Source organism: Vanacampus margaritifer, chromosome 20 (genome assembly GCF_051991255.1).
Source record: "Vanacampus margaritifer isolate UIUO_Vmar chromosome 20, RoL_Vmar_1.0, whole genome shotgun sequence".
Classification (NCBI taxonomy): Eukaryota; Metazoa; Chordata; class Actinopteri; order Syngnathiformes; family Syngnathidae; genus Vanacampus; species Vanacampus margaritifer.
This window is the reverse complement of record NC_135451.1, coordinates 5,662,435-5,681,200: the sequence shown is the minus strand read 5'-3', so window position 1 is coordinate 5,681,200 and position 18,766 is coordinate 5,662,435. Positions and strand designations below refer to the sequence as shown.

The following is an 18,766-nucleotide window of genomic DNA, read 5'->3' as shown; positions in this document are numbered from 1 at the left end:
CTCGTGATCACCCATTCAGTTCTGCAAGCGTCTGCCTCACAAATAATAAGGCACAGAGGGGGAGGTTGGGCAAATTAGGAGGAGGGCAGGCAGGTGTTGTGGAAGTTAACGCTGGCCAGGGAGAGCGTGGCTGGCGGTCCACCGGTACCGGCTGATCCCGCGTAAGTGATCCAAAACAAGTCGCTACGCTATGGATTTATATGTGATTGTGTTTGTGTGTGATGGCTGCAACACGAGCCTGGGCTCTGCTTGTCATTGCAGCTTTGCATGCAGATACATCACATCAGTGACGATGATTTTACTTCTTTTTTTCCCCCCTTAAGTGCGATCGAGCAACCTGACGGTCCCTTTTTTTTCATGGTTTTAAAATCACGCCGATGTTATACTCTAACACTAACGTGGCAGTGTGCGAACGCTCCTCTTAAAAAAGTAAGGATAAAATGCGTCATTTAGCAAGGGGTCGTGCGAAAATAACCATTAAATGTGCATGGCGTGGAGCTCGATGTAGCCGAGATGAAAAGGAAGACACGGGGTGTATTTCAAAATTGTTTTTCTGAATTGGTTAAATGAGCTGCAGCTTTTAAGAAAAACAAAGTCATGTTTTGTTTCAGACTAATAAACCTTCATCCCTTAGGAATGCAAGCTGGAAATCCGGCGCATGTTTGTGGAGATTTAGGTGAACAAGGCGCACAGTTGATTTGTTTGTGGTGGCTTTTTTTAACCTGTTGACAACACTCAGCCATCCAGTTACCAAAGTTTTATTTGTATTGTGGTGGTTGTCATTATTACTTGCATCATGACTCAATTAACATCTTCAGATCAAGTAAGCAGTGCATATAATGTAATCAGCAACAATCATATTTTTAAATGGAATACTCTGATAACATTGACCAAGTGTCATCTTTGAGGTAAAAAAAAAAAAGGCAAATTTACATTGCACAACTATAAACTAAATTCAGTTTGGTGTTTTGCTGCATTCTATTGTTCAGGTTTATCCAATGTTAAATTCGGTCTGTGTTGTGGTTACTGACGCGCACCAAATCTGGAATTCTTTCTCGGCCCACGGCACCCTTAACCTATTTTGTGTAATCCCACAGACAGAAAGCAAGTGTGTGACTTAATCTCCTTGGTTGAATGAATAAGAATAGTGTAAACTATTTGACTTATCGCGGTGAACAATTGAATTGTCATTGTCAATCAAATGTTCATACCAGGCGGATGGCAGGACCTCTTTATTATCCTTATTTCGCATGAAATCAATATAGTTCATTCTTTGATACAGGGCAATATTCTCTAAAGGTTCTACTGGTAAAAACTACAATTCAATCTGCAAGTTATCTACTTTGGCTATCCTAGTGTTGGATATCTTTCAAAATCAATTGGATGACGCATTCCTTAATCTTAGACGGATGAGGTTTCTCACCATTGCTCAAATAATTGAGTCATTTCATTCTGCTGCCAAAACTAATTTATGTCCTGTAGATAGAACCTTGAAGCGTCAAGAAGTGCTTACAGTGTTGCTCTCAATGTACTACCCTGTGACTTTTACCAGCTGACCCAACAGAGTTGGTCCAAACAAGCAGTTCATTTAGCGCTTGGCTGCACCTGCCATTTTATCATGCCCGCCGTCCTGAGCAGGCTTTAGATCAAGCTGGTGTTTTCTTGTGTGAATTCTCCATTATTGAAAGTATTAACAAATTCACCTTCTCTTGGGAAATACCTCAGCGTGACCTAATTTTATCCATCCTGCAGCACGAAGTTCGATTTTTGGGGGACTTGTGAAACCTTAGCCTGTAGACAAATTTCCAACATTCTTAATTCTTTTCCTGGCGAGCTCTTAGTGTGTTGCTGGCATTTTTTCATCTTTTCTCACCCACACGGTGAAAAGTAGAGAATCCAATACAAACAAATTGGAGACTTTTCATGTACATTCCAGAACAAGTGTCATATTTGAATCAAAACTTTAAATGACTACATTGTCAAGCTAAATACATAAATGTTGCTTCATTGAATTTTGTAGCTAAACATTTTCCCCAAACAGATTTATGAAACAAACAATTATTTTCTGGACAGTACTCAAAATGTATTTAAAAAAATCCACTATCTCCCTTAAAGCTGCTATAGAAACCTCAGACTCATTTGAATAAGTTGTCAGACTTGCGATCACTTCTTCCAGCATGCTCCTTTCATGTTGTCATGGTGACTGTACCCTGCTGGACTGCTTGGTCCTCTCATTGCTCTATGCGGCTGCTGTGTATTGGTGTATACTTCACAAGAGGGACCTGATAGCAGTATCCATGACTGATTACTTGGGCCATTATAGTAACAATGCTGTGAAGCACTAATGTTAATCTTCAATGAATACGGCTAAGAGGTAAGACACAGACTGTAAGACAATGAATGGTGCTATGGTATTGTTTAAAGAGCTTAAAATTTATGTTCACAGACCGCACTAAAACCAAATAACAAAAATAAAAAAAAATGCATTTTATGTATTGATAGCACTCTCTTTGCCATTGACAAAAAAAAGAGCTTCATGAGAAATTAGCAAGTTCTGATTTACTTGTGACGCACACGCATTGATGTGATTATAGATAGCATTAGCATCTAGCTTCCAATCAGTGCTTTGATTGCCACAAATAGTTTTATGTTGGGCCGGCGTTGCTATCTGTGTCCGTTCCAGACATTCGGGATTGGGCTATTGTAATTCTCAACAACCAGTTATTTATTAATTTTATACACAGATTCCAACCTTTCTTATTTTCAGCTAAGCAGACTGCTATGAATGACATAATCAGATTAGTTCTTCTTCTTCATGCAAGTCATTGTGTGGGTGCCAACCAGTGGTCAGACTAAGATGTCACACTTGAATTAAACAAACGTGACAAACGTGTGTTGCCACAAAAAATGGAAAAGAACATAATAGAAAATTGGCATTTATTTTATGTAAAAATTCTATATTGGGCTATACAAGTCCTTTAAAATGATTGGTCATTGTTTTTTGAGAAAATGTCATGTATCAACAATGCTAGCTAGTGGTATTGAACATCTCTAATTTACATACTTATCAGTCTGCCTTGTTGAGTAATGACATCTAATTTCTTGAGCGCTGCAACTTTTTCTATGCATTCAAAGCCGTTCTGGGTGCGCCTGTGTTCAACAAAAATCATTCTGTGTCCAGTTCTCCTTGAAATTGGTTGTTCTCAACACCAATTTTGCTCTTCACGGCAGGTTTTGAAAAGGATATGACTGGGAAAGGGTGACAGGATAGCTTTTCCTTCCAAAGTCAGACTTACATTTTGGTAAAAGCTGCTGAGCTATGGTGGACAAGAAGTGATAAATAAAAAATGAAAAAGACAAAAAAAAAAAACCTAAACAAGTATAAACCACACAAAACACCCACTTGATGTCAAATAGGGGGCCATAAAATATCAACCCATGGGCTGCAAATGGCCACAATGTTTTGGGACCCCTGAGAGAGTAAGTCTTTACTTCATATCATTCTTTGACATTAACATCACACACTACATAAACACAGATCCCCACTATAGAAATTCCTTTATGTGGATTTATTCTGCTTGACATGACACTGTTTTCCAAACCGGAGGTCAGGGAGAAATTCTCCCATTAAAAACAATCATTATTCCCCCTTCCTCTTTTATGACATCACGGGGTGCAGATACAGCTTTATTTCACAACATAGCACCTGCAGCACTTGGCTGTGCTTGCTTGCTGTGTACACGCGCATGTCGCCAAGTGTGTAACAGTTGTGAAATATGACTGTGTCAGAGTTGGCCTTTTCCCGAGGCAAAGGGCAAAAGTCTCTCATCACAGCGTCTGAGCGAGGGGCGTGTGTGAATGCCACTGTGACCGTCCTTATTTACACCGCGCGCCGCCTGATACTTGATATCCTGAGATGTTGCTGCTTTTATCTTCTCCGGAGCTGAAAATGTGACAAAAGCTCGCTCACTCACTTTTTACTTGCGTGCGCGCGCGCGTCCTTGCGGGTTTGCCATCACGCTAATACTCCCAACCGAAACAAATGACTCACACATGGATAAATCTGTTAGGCTGAGACGGGGTTATGGCTTGAGAAACAATATTTAGAGATGCTTTCTCTGCAAAATGACATCACTTGGTCAATTTAAACAAATTTGATTTCAGTGCTGAGATGCCCCACACAGTCCATTAGAGGCTTATGGCTTAATGCAAAAATGAATAGAGATGGGAAAATACACCTAGGTCAAGTATTGCTTTTTAATAATTATTTTTTGACAAAGTTAGTAGATTGTTTCCTCTAAGATGGGCCAACTCAAAAAATGAGTGATATTCGCTCATAGAAGAGGCACTTAGTCGATGAAGCTATCGGCCCAATAATAGATAGAGCGTAATTGTCTGGCCTTCAGAGTCATCATCACTCTGCAAGTGCACTCCCATCTTGTTTGGACACTGTGGTTAATGGACCTTCTACATCTGGCCATGGACTCATCTGTCTCTGCAGCGCCCTTCCCCTTGTCTGTTTTCTGTGTGCTTGTCGTCATCCTTCCGTCACTTCCTCTCTTTTCACCTGTTCATCTCCCCTCGTCCTGAGGAAGAACTCACTGGCCAGAACATTTTAATGAGGCTCAATACAAGAGCTGTATCGAAAATTCTGCCTTTCCAAAGATTACAAGAATCCGAACCCTTACCTATTAAGATCATCCAATGGCACAAAGTCACAATAAAATTTTCCATTTTCAATTAAAATTACAAGATGAATGACCCTGCATGAGCGCATTTTTTTTGTTGTTCAAACCAGATGGAGAGAAAATAATGAAAATATAATTGAAAAACAAGTTCAAATGACTCGGTATGCATTCTTTGTGTAGAAAAAGTGATTGTACAAAAACAAACAAGCAAACTCAAGTTGATGAAAAAACAAACCTAATTCAATAGCACTGTTACGTATATTTAACAAAAAATTGGCTTTATGCAATAGATTTTTCGGCTGATCACCGATCAAGAGTAACCAACCCCCCCCCTAGGGTTACGGTTATGGTTTTACTCTAAAGGGCCAGCCCAGGAATAGCAAAAATCCACATATAATTGATGACAATCGAAATGTATGTGTGAAAAAATCTCCCTAGAATCCTGAAAAACATTAAATATAACATGTAATTTCTTATTTCATGGAGCTGGTCGATGTCATCATTGATCAATCAAATTAAACCATTACAGCCGATTGCCGATTATTCATAAAATGCAAAATATCGTCCAATCCCGATCGAGTCTATCAGATCAGTGTAAAGTCTAAATAAATTATATATTTATTCTAGCAATTTATCAGATCTTGTATTGAATTTCATTGGATTGTGCAAATGTATGATTTTTTTACCACGTAACCAATAACCAAGCAGCTTTAAATTTTTACTTGGTGTACTTGTTGAGAGTGATGGCACAACAATATATCTAAACTTTCAGGTCAATCGGAGCAGGGGTTTGGGAGCTACGGCCCGGTGAATTTTGACATTTTTTGTAAAAAGGGGCGTGGTCATGTTCCTTTGAACCCATTTATCTCAGGAAGTCCTGGGTCAATCTTCACAAAATAGGTATTGTTGGAAAGGGAATTCAACAAGGATTCCGAGTGAATAATCATTTAGACGATTGGTGCATATTTTATCTTGACCTTTTGCCCTCTAATTTGACCTTGAAATTGACCAATTCCCCAAATGAAATGTAATCTCACCTATAAAAGTTTCAGGCACTAGAGTCAAAGTATCCATATTAATTGAAAGTTAAATATTTACACTTCTCTCATGATACAATCAAAACAAATAAAAATCTGTATCTCTTCGTACGATTGTCTTATCCCTTCATCTTTCTCCAGGGTTGTACCAGCCAACAGTGTACTAGTGCCTCTCCTCCTCCACCTGCTCTCCCTCCTCCTCATCTTCTTCATCGTCATCATCCTGTGTTGGACCACTAGCAGCTCAGTGTGGCAAGCCCAGTGAAAATGGGCCGGAGGCTGGACTTGTCCGGCCTGACGGACGACGAGGCCGAACATGTCCTGAAAGTTGTCCAACGGGACATGAAGCTGAGAAAGAAGGAGGAGGATCGGCTGAGGTAAGACAGTCGACTCCCTCTGAAGTTGTGGAGACTCTAAACTTGAATGCTCCAAAAGTGGGACAGCTTTTTGATTCCCAGGAGGCATTGTGTACTTTTTCTATCCCGAGGTTGCTAATCATTAACATTTAAGTGTGTTTGTTATCTATGCCAAGATTTGTAGTCAACTAGATGTTGTCCTTGAAATTTGTTGTGTTATTTACTTAAAGGGGAAGTTGACCCCACCCCCACCCCACAAAATAAATAAATAAAAAATAACATAAAAAAAAATCTTGAGTTGTGATTGGTCGTTGAATCCCTGAGCAACTATGATGCCATCTTCAGTCGACAGCAAGTGACAAAATGGCCGCCCACTGAGATGGATAAAAATGGCTGGATTTTGCTTCATAACTCATATTCCATAAATATAATATTAATCAGAATGTCATGTTTAGACTATTGAGGGCACACATAACATATTATTGTCAAGAAATATTTAAGGTTGACTTGGAAAAGAAGAGTTATTTTGCGTTTCATTTCCTACTGTTTGTCTGGGCTTTTTGGGGGGCTTGTTGGCTGTCAGATTGTTTGGCACTCTCCTCCCTTGTTATCACAGCTTCTTTTTTGACATATGTGGAATTGTTGGTCCCTTCCTTAGCTCTTATTCTTCTCTCCTCATGACAGGCTGAATTCAGAGGGGGGTTCACTTTTGACAGACAAACCCCAAACCCCCCACCCCCCCTCGTAGGGGTTGTGCCAAATTTGCGGTCTTTTGACGGTGTCTGCATGTAATGTCTCAGCAGCTATGGGGGGTGTGGGGGTGTGGGTGGCTTTGCATTAAAGTGGCTGTATTGTCACAACCAAATCCAAAGTGTAATTTGCAGTTCTCAAGTTTGGTTAGACCCTATAATTTTCCTAAACTCAAATATGTTCCCTTGACTACCAACCAGACCCCAACATAAGCTAATCCATTTTGGAAATTTGATGTCTTTTTCTTCAGCTCTGGATGCTGCTCTTCAGTTCTTGCATTGCTTGAGATGAGGCCATTGGTGATTTGGTTTGAAGTGCTAAAAACACCACAGAGGAGCCGCTGCTGCTTAAACCTTAACTCATTTTCCCAAAACCAGTTTCAAAGTAAAGATGCTTTTCTGCGAAATTACTGGACCGTAAATGCTCCGCTCCCACACTGTCGTGACTGATCCCCCAAAACATGGTTCTTTTACTTGTCAGATGTTTTTAGACGTTTTTTTCCCTAAAGCAAATTGGCTTTACCTGCCTGGTAATATTGCAAAAAGGAAGTGAAATTGCAACGCTACATGGGCAGACATATTGTATAAAAGCTAGTTGACTGCTGCCGTACGCACTTGAGTGTTTCAGCAGGTATTTAGTTCCCTCTGGGCTTCTCTTCTCCGTGCATGGATATTTGCTTTTCTTGCTTGAATAAAGTCAGCCCTGCAGAGTTGTCAATTACCCAGTTGAAGGATTCATGGAAAAGTAAATAAGCCTCAGCCAGGGCTTTAATGCTCCATTTTATTTCCCCCATGCGGCATTATAAGAAATGAAACTTTTGGCCCCTTGTTCAACAAATACAGAGTCGTAATGAATATGTATTGTAAATAACATCATGCACGCAGCTATATTATGATGACACATGATTGACCGTGACTGCCGATTTATTTCGAAGCCAAAATGAACTTTGGTAGGGTTTTCCATGAAATTGTTCTTCCTTAGCAAACACAAAATCTTCTAATCATGCAATTAACATTTAAACCCGTCCTAGATGGAAAAGGTAAATAAATATGCTAAATAACTTCTGTCATGAATTACGACATTCTTTAGGTTTTGTTGACTTTTGTTGCCATGGTTGTAATTATCAGTGCTGACTTCACCCACTTCCCACACTACTTTTTTGCTATTCATAGATTTTCTCCATTGCCCAGATTTATGATTATTATGACCACACATCACTTGAATGTAGGTTGTTCTAAAAATGATATTTTTGCAGTGTTATTACCAAAATAAATAATTGGGAACACCCCCCTGACCCAGCCTAGAAATTATTTAAATAAATGTAGAATACTCTCTTGTTAATGTCTTTCTTATTGTTTGTCCCATAAAATGTCACGTTTTAATTATTAATTGTAATATTAGAGCCATGTTTATTTATTTTTCTTGGTGATCTTCTGTTACTTATTCTAATCAACTCCTTGGCTCGGCTGCCAAAGTGTCCAAGTGTCATTCTGCCAATTAGAGAGCCTGAGCAGCTCAACCCCTGGCCCTCGTCGTCTCAGCCATCCATTTGGAGAGGCTCATTATAGAACCAGCAGGGGACACTCAAGGGGCGAGACCTGGGACTGGTTAGCAAACAGCTCTCCCAAAGGGGGATGGGAGACGCTGACTGGGAAATCATTATCGATCGAAATAGTCGAGAAGGTGTCAGGTGTTCTAGTTGTCTCTGTTCCACTCGGATTTTTGTACAGTAATCCTACAACCTGCCCCAAAAATCATTTTGGTTACAAATTTCACATCAAACTTCTGAATAACTGAAAATAGTTTAGTTATTAGTTTTCTAGTAAATTTAATGTGGCCTTTTATAAAAGGGGAAGTCAACCACCATTTTTTTGGGGGACAATATGATCTATGCAGCCCCACTGGTCTAAATACGGTATTTTGCTTAATATTCCGTTAGTGGAATATGTGGTAAAAAGCCAAATCCAGCATAACGGTGGCCATTTTGCAACTTGCTGTCGAGTGAAAATGACATCACAGTTGCTCAGGTCTCGGTTAACAACCAATCACAACTCAGCTTCAGAAAACAGGTAAGCTGTGATTGGTCATTGCCTGAGCAACTGTGATGTCATCATTAGTCGACAGCAAGTGGCAAAATGGCCGCCCTCTTAGATGGATAAAAACAGCTGGTTTTTGCTGCATAACTCATATTCCACAAATGTAATATTAATCAGAAAATCATGTTTAGACTTGTGAGGTCACATATAACCTATTATTGTCAAGAAATGCTTAAGGTTGACTTCCTTTTGAAGCAAGAGGAAAAACGCACATAATCACGGGGACCACTTGCTAACTCCCCACAGGAAGCTGTGGTTGAGAACTTTATAACTATGAGGCAGATGTGCTAACCACTAGGTCACCGCGCTGCCCAGTAAACATTATCTTTCTAAATGAAGAATTCTTTTAATACATATTTTACCTAACGAAGACATAATTTATGAACCATAATTAGAATTCCTTTGAATGATCCACATACACATATAGCTTTAAAACATGATGTTATGTACATTTGACTTCTTGTGTGGTGTAATACATAATGTAAAGGCATAATAATTAGAATAATACGTTAAAAAAAACTAGTTAACATATCAAGTCAATATTATACCCAGATGCCATGTTATGTTCCAGTCAGACAATAAAACAGTTTTGTTGAGACATATGAAAGTGAGTAGCATTTCCGTTGACGTTTGCTTCCTTTATCAAACCATCTGTTACTCGATTTATTCTCAGACTAATCCATTGCACATTGTATTTGAATAGACGGGTTTAAAGCACTTAAATGGCTAATCTGAGTCAGATTTGTCCATTTGGGTCAAATATGACTCATGCGTTCAAGGACATTTGCCTCCGACTGTCTTCTTTCTTACATTTTGCGCTACTGAATGCATAAGCAGAATGCTACTGTGTTTATATATGTCTGTGTGTGTATATGTGTATTATTCACTCTTGATCCTGTAAACTAGGTCCAACATGCGACACTCACGTGAAACAGTTTGAATATAACGAAATGACCATTTGACCACAGAAACACTCTTATGAAGGTTAATCTCCTCATCTCCCATGAACAGTCGACTCAGTGTTCTTTCCATGTGCTTTCATGCAATCCTAGCTGAGTTTTTTTTCTCTCTCTCCTAGTTTCAGTTGCGAGCAACCGCTTACAGTATTCCATTAGTGGGGATTAGCTGCTGTTCTGGTACGGGTTATTTGTCTGAGTCATGTTAATGTGGTTTGTTTTTGAAGTGGAAGAGCATGTGTATGATGTCATCATGTGTGGGTGTGTGCGCGTGTACATGTCTGATTATCTAATCTTGAGATGTCCGCTAAATCTTTATCCATATCGATTGATGAAATTAAGGCTGCACTTGGGTTTCTGTAGCATTGTGACTTTTCAGCACAAGATGTTAAATAAAGTCATCCTTTCATTTTGATACAGGATGTAGCCAGGGCTGGACTGGCACAAAAAAAATGGCACTGACATTTTAACTTACACCGGCCGGAACCTTGCTCAACAAAAATGCCCTGTATGCCAGATAGCAGTCCAGCCCAAGGTGTTCGTAGCTTATTGGTGAACTTAAGGATAAGCACTCCAAAGATAAAAAAAAAATTATGTAAAAGATATTCAGAGAGAAGTGTTTCAGCCAGTGATATGATGATGCAACGTCCTGCTCACCAGAACCTTGAGCTTTTAATATCACAAGGAGATCGGCGCTACAGTGGACTCAGACTGTAAGATTCGTAATTAGCGTTTGATACTTGATGATGTTTAATATAATTAAATGTAATTAGCTAATGGGAATAAAACTGCCAAGACCATAGCAGTTATAACTGGGCATGCTTATGCATACTGTGCTCAGACACAAATTTGCTCGCGAGGGTGCTCATGAATTGGACTTAAGTATTCCTTATCACTCACTCACTGTATCATATGCATATTATTTTTCTATTATTTTTAAATCAAATAATCAATTTCAAGATACATCTTTACTGACATTCCATTTATTACAAAGTCGCATTGTCACCACGCCGAATTAAATATGTAAACATGATCATAAAATAAGTTTTGAAATTATTTTGACAATACAGTTTTATCACTTTCATCATTAGCATAGCAATCCCAGGTCACTCTAGTGTATCTCCCCCCTGCCTTTATTGTATGCAGGACCAAAACTGCCCAAATAAATGAATAAATAAAAATATAATTCAGAAATTAGATAAAAAAAATATATAAATGGAAATAAAAACAACAAAAATATACATCATAAAAGTAAACATAAATGCAAAAATAAAACAACTAAATAAAAAAAATCTCTAATTAAATATGAATCAAATAAAAACACTGCTCTGGTATGTATTTATTTCATGCTGCAGACGCTGTCAGCATGAGATGCGTCATGAAATTTTATTTAAATAAGGGGGGCGGTCCTAAGCACATCTTGGGTTGGACTGTTCACAGTAGTGTGAAATCTGGGCCCACTTTAATGAACACACAGCTATTCTGTTGTATAAATGGCAACAGGTGGATGCTCATGTTAATAGTACCTTCTTGGGGAAAAAAAACAACAACCTGTTTTTCATTACTGTTGCTTTAAGAAGCCTCCTCTTGTGAAATCTTTCCTGAACCACACAGTGGTTGTTAATGGTGCGTGAGGGAGGAAGATTTTGACTTTTTGGGCTGTGACAAATCAGCAGTGTGATTGTGATTCTTGTGAAAAATAATCCACTGGTGGCTCTTACACACCTCCAGCTTTCCCTGCTTGATTTATGGATGTCTCAACAGTTACTTTGTTTACAAACAAAGTAGCGCCGCTCTTTCTCCAGAATAACAGGGATGCATTTCTGCCAACTGGCTGCGGTGTTATCTCCTCGAAGCCCCTGAGCGATCGTCCAAGTGGTTACCTTTCTATTTGTTCAGGTCTGCAGTGATTACTTTCGCTGCTGGTCAAATGTGAAGTGCTGTTTTTAGTCAGAGGGAAATAGCTGGTTGCAGCAGTGAGATGGTGGCCCATTCATCTGTTTGTCTACCCGTGAATGTGTCATCTATCCTTTTGCATCTCCAGCCTCAAGTGGACTTTGTTTTTGAGGCCTCCTCATTGTCTCATTAGCATCCAATGCTAATTTGGAAGCCATGTGGGGGTGGAGACTGGCTCTGTCCTACTCAGTTTTGATCGCACCCGAGTATAATGGACCCACTAAAATCACCATCAAAGCAGTTTGCCCCACCTCTACATTTATGTATTGTGATTTGCTGGCATCCTTTATTACACTGGCCAACAATTATTTTTTTGTTTTGAGCGCCAAAGATGTTTTCATGGTTTCTGATAATTCCAGCCTCCAGAGTCCAAAAATGATATCCGTTTCTTTTGGTTGGCTGGAACCACCACTAAATGCTGACAACGGGTGTCGTATGATACAATAAAATTAAGTTTTTATTTATTTTTTTATTTTTTTAGTGTCCTTAATTAGTGATTGAAATTTATTAATTTAATTTTTTTTGCAATTTCGAAAAATTTGTCAAATCAATTACGCCACGACAGTGCCATGAACAACTTAAAAATAAAAGTGTACCGACGGCACTTGTGTAGTGGTTAGCACTTAGCAGCTACTCGCTAACGCTGGAGCTGTCGATAAATGCTGCCAACAGGCGCCGTGTAATACAATGTCACCATAATTAAGTATATTTTTCAAAATCCTCAATTAGTGATTGAGCTTGATTTCAGGACATTGTGTTGTTGACATTGGTGGTGACAGTTTGTTAAATGACCACAACTGCCAGGAACAACTTTAAAATAAAAGCATCCCAAGGCACTGATAGTATATATTATTAAAATATTTTATTTATATATTATTATATATATATTATTATTTTATATTGTGATTTGCTGGCATCCTTTGTTACGCTGGCCAACAATTCAACAAGTACGGTGGAATGATTTTGTATAATTTTATATGGAAAAAAAAGTAGCACAACAGAAATATAATAGATTTAGGTTCCGGCCACATCTACGCTTCTGTTGAATCTAACCTGTTTGGATTGTGCAGGTCATATTGTGAAAGAATGACAAAGAGGATCCTTCTCGACGATGAAACACTCAAGACGAATATTGCTCTGATAGCTGAATGAGAGGAAAAGACATCCTAATCAGATTTATGCTTTATAAATGTTTGCATTATAACCTTTGAGCATTTTATATCAAGCCTCTTGAATAGGTTTGAAAGAGCTGTGTGTTGTTTTAGTGCACCATTCAGCCTTCCCTGCGTGATTTAGTGCACACACTGAGAGTCTTTGCTTAAAGTATGCAATACAGTATTACATAAAATATAACTGATGGCTTATGGCTGATGAGTCATTACGTCCGGGGGGAAGTCACTCCTGCTTCACTATGATTGATCATGCGTATGTTTTGGGGGCTGAAAGAGAATCCACCAACCTCCAGCATAACAGCTCCCCTCTTTGGTTTTCTTCTTCTTTTCAATCCACTCTTGTGTCAGCATCTGTGCCAGGATGGAGGAGCTCTACGCTGCAGTGGTGATCCTCTACTTATTCGCTGACTCAGACCACCGGACCATTTCTAACTCGGGCCAAACTGTGGTGATGACTGTGCACAAAACAGACAGTTGCGGGTTTGCTTGTGCTTGACTTTTGGATTCATTCACGCCACCTGATCCTTTCTCTTCCTATGACATTTTGGAGGAACATTCTTTCCATTCCTTTTTGGTGTTTTTTCCCCCATGTAGGCATTAACAAATTTTTTTTGTTGTGTATTTTAATATTAGTGTTTGTTTAAAAAGTGTGCCTAATATTTAGCCTTGCTTGTGTAATTAGATGGAAAAAACAAATTAGAAACTGAGTTGAGCAGCAAAATCTACCCATTTTTATACATCAATCAGGGTGGTCATTTTGCCAGTTGTTGTTGTCTGAAAATGACATCACATTTGCTCAGGTAACGACCTCAGGATCAGCTTACGAATGTCACATGACCAAATTTAGGAAACGGTGAAGGTAGGTCGTTAGCTGAGCCCTGAGCAACTGTGATGTCATTTTCAATTGACGGCAAGTAGCAAAATGACCACCTCCTCTGGTGGATATAAACAGAGTTTGCTGCTTAAGTCTTATTCCACAAACACAATACTGTACAGTGGTACCTCGGCTCACGAACGCTTCAGCTCACGAACTTTTCGCCTCACGAACATTAAATTCGCGAGCATTTTGTCTCGGCTGACGAACTAGTTTTCGGCGGACGAACCAAATCTCGCGACACGAGAAATCACGAGAAGCTGACGCACGCTCACGGCGTCCCAGTTCGTCGCCCCCTTTGTTTGAGTGCGGACGTGGTTTGTGTTCGGTAGACATTTTGGAGTACTTTTGGAGTGTACTTTTGCTACCATGGGACCGAAAAAGACCCCACAAAAGGCTAGTGTTAAGCCTAAGAAGACATTGAAGAAAATTACGGTCGAGCAGAAGAAGGAGATCATCGACAAACACGAACGAGGTGCGCGTTTGTCAACATCAAGTGAGAGCATCAAGACAAAGTGGAGTGATGTGCAGGATTTTGTCGAACAGTACCATTCAGAAAAGACTGTGGCTATGAGAATCATCAACATGATGAATGATAATGGGATGCCTCAGTTTCGTAAGACCTTACAACTCAGAAAGCAACAGGTGTCAATTAAGAGGTTTTTAGTCAGCGACAAGGATAAAGAGTCTCCTTAGAAGCAAAGAAGAGAAGCCACACCGGAGGACTCTCCTTCCAAACAGTAACTCCCTCCCTCCCTCCTCCTCCCACTCCATTCCATCAAGCCTTCAACTACTGTACCATCACAAAGGCAAGTTGCAAGTTTTGCAAATAAAAACACTTCATTATACAGTACAGTGTATTTCTTTAATTACAATACAATAGCACATTTATTATAAATAAAATAAGGTATATTTTGTGTAGTTTTAAGGCTTTTTTTAGTAGAAAATTGTGTTTTATGGGGACCTGGGAACGGATTATTCTCATTTCAATGGTTTCCTATGGGAAATACTTGTTTGGAAGACGAACTTTTCGGCTCACATACTCTCTGTGGGAACCAATTAAGTTCGTGAGCCAAGGTACCACTGTATTAATCATGTTTAGACTAATGGGGCTGCATAGAACGTATTGTAAAGAACATTTGTGGGTTGACTTCCCTCTTAAAACCAACTGTATAAATAAAAACTGCTTAATTTTGTTTGCAAAGGTAGACTTACTAACTTACCCACTACCCTCAATTGAACTGTTTCCTTATAATCCCCTCCTTTGTTCATAACATTCTAAACACATGTAATATAAATATTTAAGTCTATGTACAATTTTGAGCCCTGCACGTGCTTCTCATGTGCTGTTCAGCTCAGAATTGAAGGCCTGCCAAGATCTCCATCTGTAGTTGTGGTCAGGTGAAGGACAGCAGTGGTAAAATCTAGAGACGGGCGGGATACAATTTTCATCTTCTTATGGTTGTTTAAGGAAAACCATCATTCATCTTTAGTTGAAATTAAATATACAGTAGCTGGGATTTTACATTTAGCCTATAGAAAGAGCACCACGGCAGTAAAAGAGGGACTGAGAATCCACATGTGATGTTTTAACAGTGAGCCAGCAGCTACTGCTGCTTTTCTCCTTTGTTCATTTTTTGGCTTTATTTTTACGTCATAACTCGCCGGGGTTGTGAGGCATTAACTTAAATATTTAAATGTCTCCTATCCTTACACCAAATGGTTGCCATTGCAAAGTCTCTGCACAAGTAACTTAAAACAAAGAAAACAATGATTTATTTTTCTGCAACCACCACTGACAAACTCATTCAGCTAATGTGTTTTTTTTTCTTCTTCAGCTGTAATGAATGTGTGCAAGTGTACTCAATTGATAGCAAGTGCGGTTGGTGCTTGTAGTAAAGCGACATTGTGAGTTGTCTTTCACTGAGAGCATGCGGTTAAGTCCTCAGATGAACCTGAATGCATTTTGTTTCCCTCAGCTGGGTAGAGTTTTGGAACTTCTGTGCGAGTACCCATAGGGAGCACTGTTGTCCAGGTTGTGCATTGTGTGGCTGGACTGGCCAACGCTACTTAAATCATTGAATCCTTTGTCTTGGTCTTTATTCTGCTCTGCCAAGTTTTCACTAATGGTGAAAAAATATGTAAATGTGTTTGGTTCTAAATGTTGTATTTTGTTCTTTTTAAACAATATTTTTTGGCACAATCTTGTTCATGGAGCTGAAAGAATTTCCTTGTTGGTTAAAACAATGAGTCTAGTAAAGCTTTGTACAGTACTAGACTAAATGCTATTTAATGATTTGAATGCCCTCCTCTGGACATCAACGTCATTGCACCAGTTGTCAGTACTCATGTCACTGGCTATATTATCATCAGTTTGACACATTATGAAACTTAAGGGCCACACACTGTATGTAAGATTATTTGTTTTTATGGGGTCTATTTTGTTTGTTTGTTATGGGAGTTGAATTCAACTCATCTTGGATGAGGAGTGGTCAGGGAACGATAGCTCGACAATTAGCTCGGCTTGTCTTTATCCTGACTAAACAATAATTCAATGACATGCTCAATGGCTTGCACGTATTTAAATTGGATGCCTGTACATATGTTCATGGCGATATGACTTGTGAGGCCTGGGTCACTGCACCATAATGGAGCACAGTGGAGAATTCACTAAGTTCTTATCTGCTTGCCCTTCACTGGCAGAAATAATATGCTGCAATGAATTAGCACACAGATACTGCAGTCCTCCTATGCGCTTCTATAAAGACTCACGAGTCACTTCATTAGATACACACACACACACACACACACACACACACGTACAGTACTACTGTTTGGTTTTGATTAATCGGGACAGAGAGATATTGATTTAACAAACCAGAAACTGCTTTCATTATGATGGGTAAGTACTGCACTACTGTAAACACCAGCCACAATATTAATGCATTGTTTAAAAACAATATCCCTCCCGCAGTGTCTATCAAAATCGAGCTTAATAAGTTTGTACGCCATTAGCATGTGCACATAATGAAGTTCCCACCAATTAAACTCACACAGCAATTAACTACCGTAATTTTTGTTCATGTTATTGGAAAGTAAGCATTTCAATGAATATTAATGTTTTTACGTGATTACAAATAAAACTACTTTGTAATAAATAAATGAAAAATCTTCAGGAAAAAAAAAAATGCATATGCAAATATTTGTGTCCTATTTGGAGAGGGGAAAACAAATCCAGTTACTTATTAGAATATATGCAAAGTAGGCATTGCGCAACATCTGTGGTCTACTTCTGGCATTGCCTTTAAGCTTGTACACAAGGCAGAGTCATTATTTCATGAATTATGAATCAAAAACTTATTTTTACTGTGAGGTCCTACAAAACATTATCGAGCCTCTTCCGACACTAATGGTCACAAACTCTGTACTTAACTAATTCAGACCCAAAAACGTATAAATACATTTTTTAATGCTTTATCCTGCACTCCCAAAAATGTATTTATATGTTTAAAAAAAATTTTGTTTAATGCAGCTTCTGACTTGAAGAGGTCTCTTGAAACAATGGTAGTTATTACAAAAAACGGCAAGTAGGTGGCAGCAGAGTATACGCGATTAGCCAGGGCCATGTTGCAACAAGCTCTTTTTGCCAGTGTTTGTGAATAATGCTGAAACCTAGCTATAGTCTACTGCTATTGGCTGCAAAATGGACACAGATACAAATATACTTTTTTTCCTGATGAAAAAAGAGACTCTAATCTTTCTTTTGGTAGGCTCCATGTTTTTATAGCAATAGAACGCAATATTTTGTTGGCCTCGCAAAATCAGTCAAAATCCAGTAAAACAGCCGGGAGTGAAGGGGGTTGCTTCAGTGAAAATGGCTGGGAGTGAATGAATTAAAATAACATACATTGTAAAGTGCAAATTGCTCTAAACCATGAAACAAATGGAGACTCAACCATTAAAAAGTATTATTTTCCCCTCTTTACGTGATTGAACACATCCTATGTTTACTTGAATTCCAAAATACCATCACATGATTAAAGATGTTATTTTGAATGTTACCATGGAGACGCCATAATGATACTTAAGGTACATGAGGCAATAATCGAAAACATCTCACGCAATAGCAGTGTGCTGTTATTTCCCCTCTAATGGACAATTAACATCCAACAGTGTTCACAATAATATTGTAGCGTTTATTGTTGAGAAATAAATGATCTATTATAATATGGTAAGTTATGGCAAATTGCGACAATAAGTTCCAGTTGCTTTTGCTGCAGCCCGTATTCACAATGTTGCACAAGCTCTTTTTGGCCTTATTGTCGAAGACTCGCGGTCCACTTTTGATGGATGCATTGGCATAGAACTGCACTATAGTGCTAGACACTACAGTGTTATAGTTGTATTGATTCTTTTGCCTTCATCTTAAACGATATAAAACCCTGAGAGGAATCTCAGTTACGGTCTACCTTAAAAACTGAAACCTAGAACTGTTCCATGGAGGCCTGGTGAGATGATGTTTCATCACTTCTTATTTTATCCCAAATAACTGTGATTAATATGACAAATATTTGACACCAACTAATTCAAACAAAAATTCTTAGAAAAAAAAGATTTGCTTTGATGTGACTGATGAGAAGGGCTTTTAGCCTTGTGGCTTTGCTTGAATAGCAGTGTGGGGGACACGAGTGCAGCTGCAGTTGTGATTCATATCGTTACACAGCCCACAACTGTAATGTTTCAGACCTGCTGTTTTTGTGTGTGTGTGTGTAAATGACTGTGCACTCTAGAAAAAAATCATATCATGAAATTGACAGCATGTAATTGGGCCTTTAGCCTACAATCATTTGTTGCCTTAAACCAAGTCAGTATGTCACTTTT

The 18,766-nt window shown here is 38.9% G+C and overlaps 1 protein-coding gene across 4 annotated transcripts in view; it reads left to right on the top strand.

The window, feature by feature from the left end:
* The window catches only part of myripb (myosin VIIA and Rab interacting protein b), an 82,846-nt gene continuing 64,080 nt past the window's right edge, over window positions 1–18,766 (top strand). For all 4 annotated transcript variants that reach the window (XM_077554750.1, XM_077554749.1, XM_077554748.1 and 1 more), the window contains exons 1-2: window positions 1–161; window positions 5,867–6,102. In XM_077554750.1, the coding sequence (XP_077410876.1) occupies window positions 5,993–6,102 (110 nt within the window). In that variant the 5' untranslated portion in view covers window positions 1–161; window positions 5,867–5,992. The remainder of the gene's footprint in view (window positions 162–5,866; window positions 6,103–18,766) is intronic.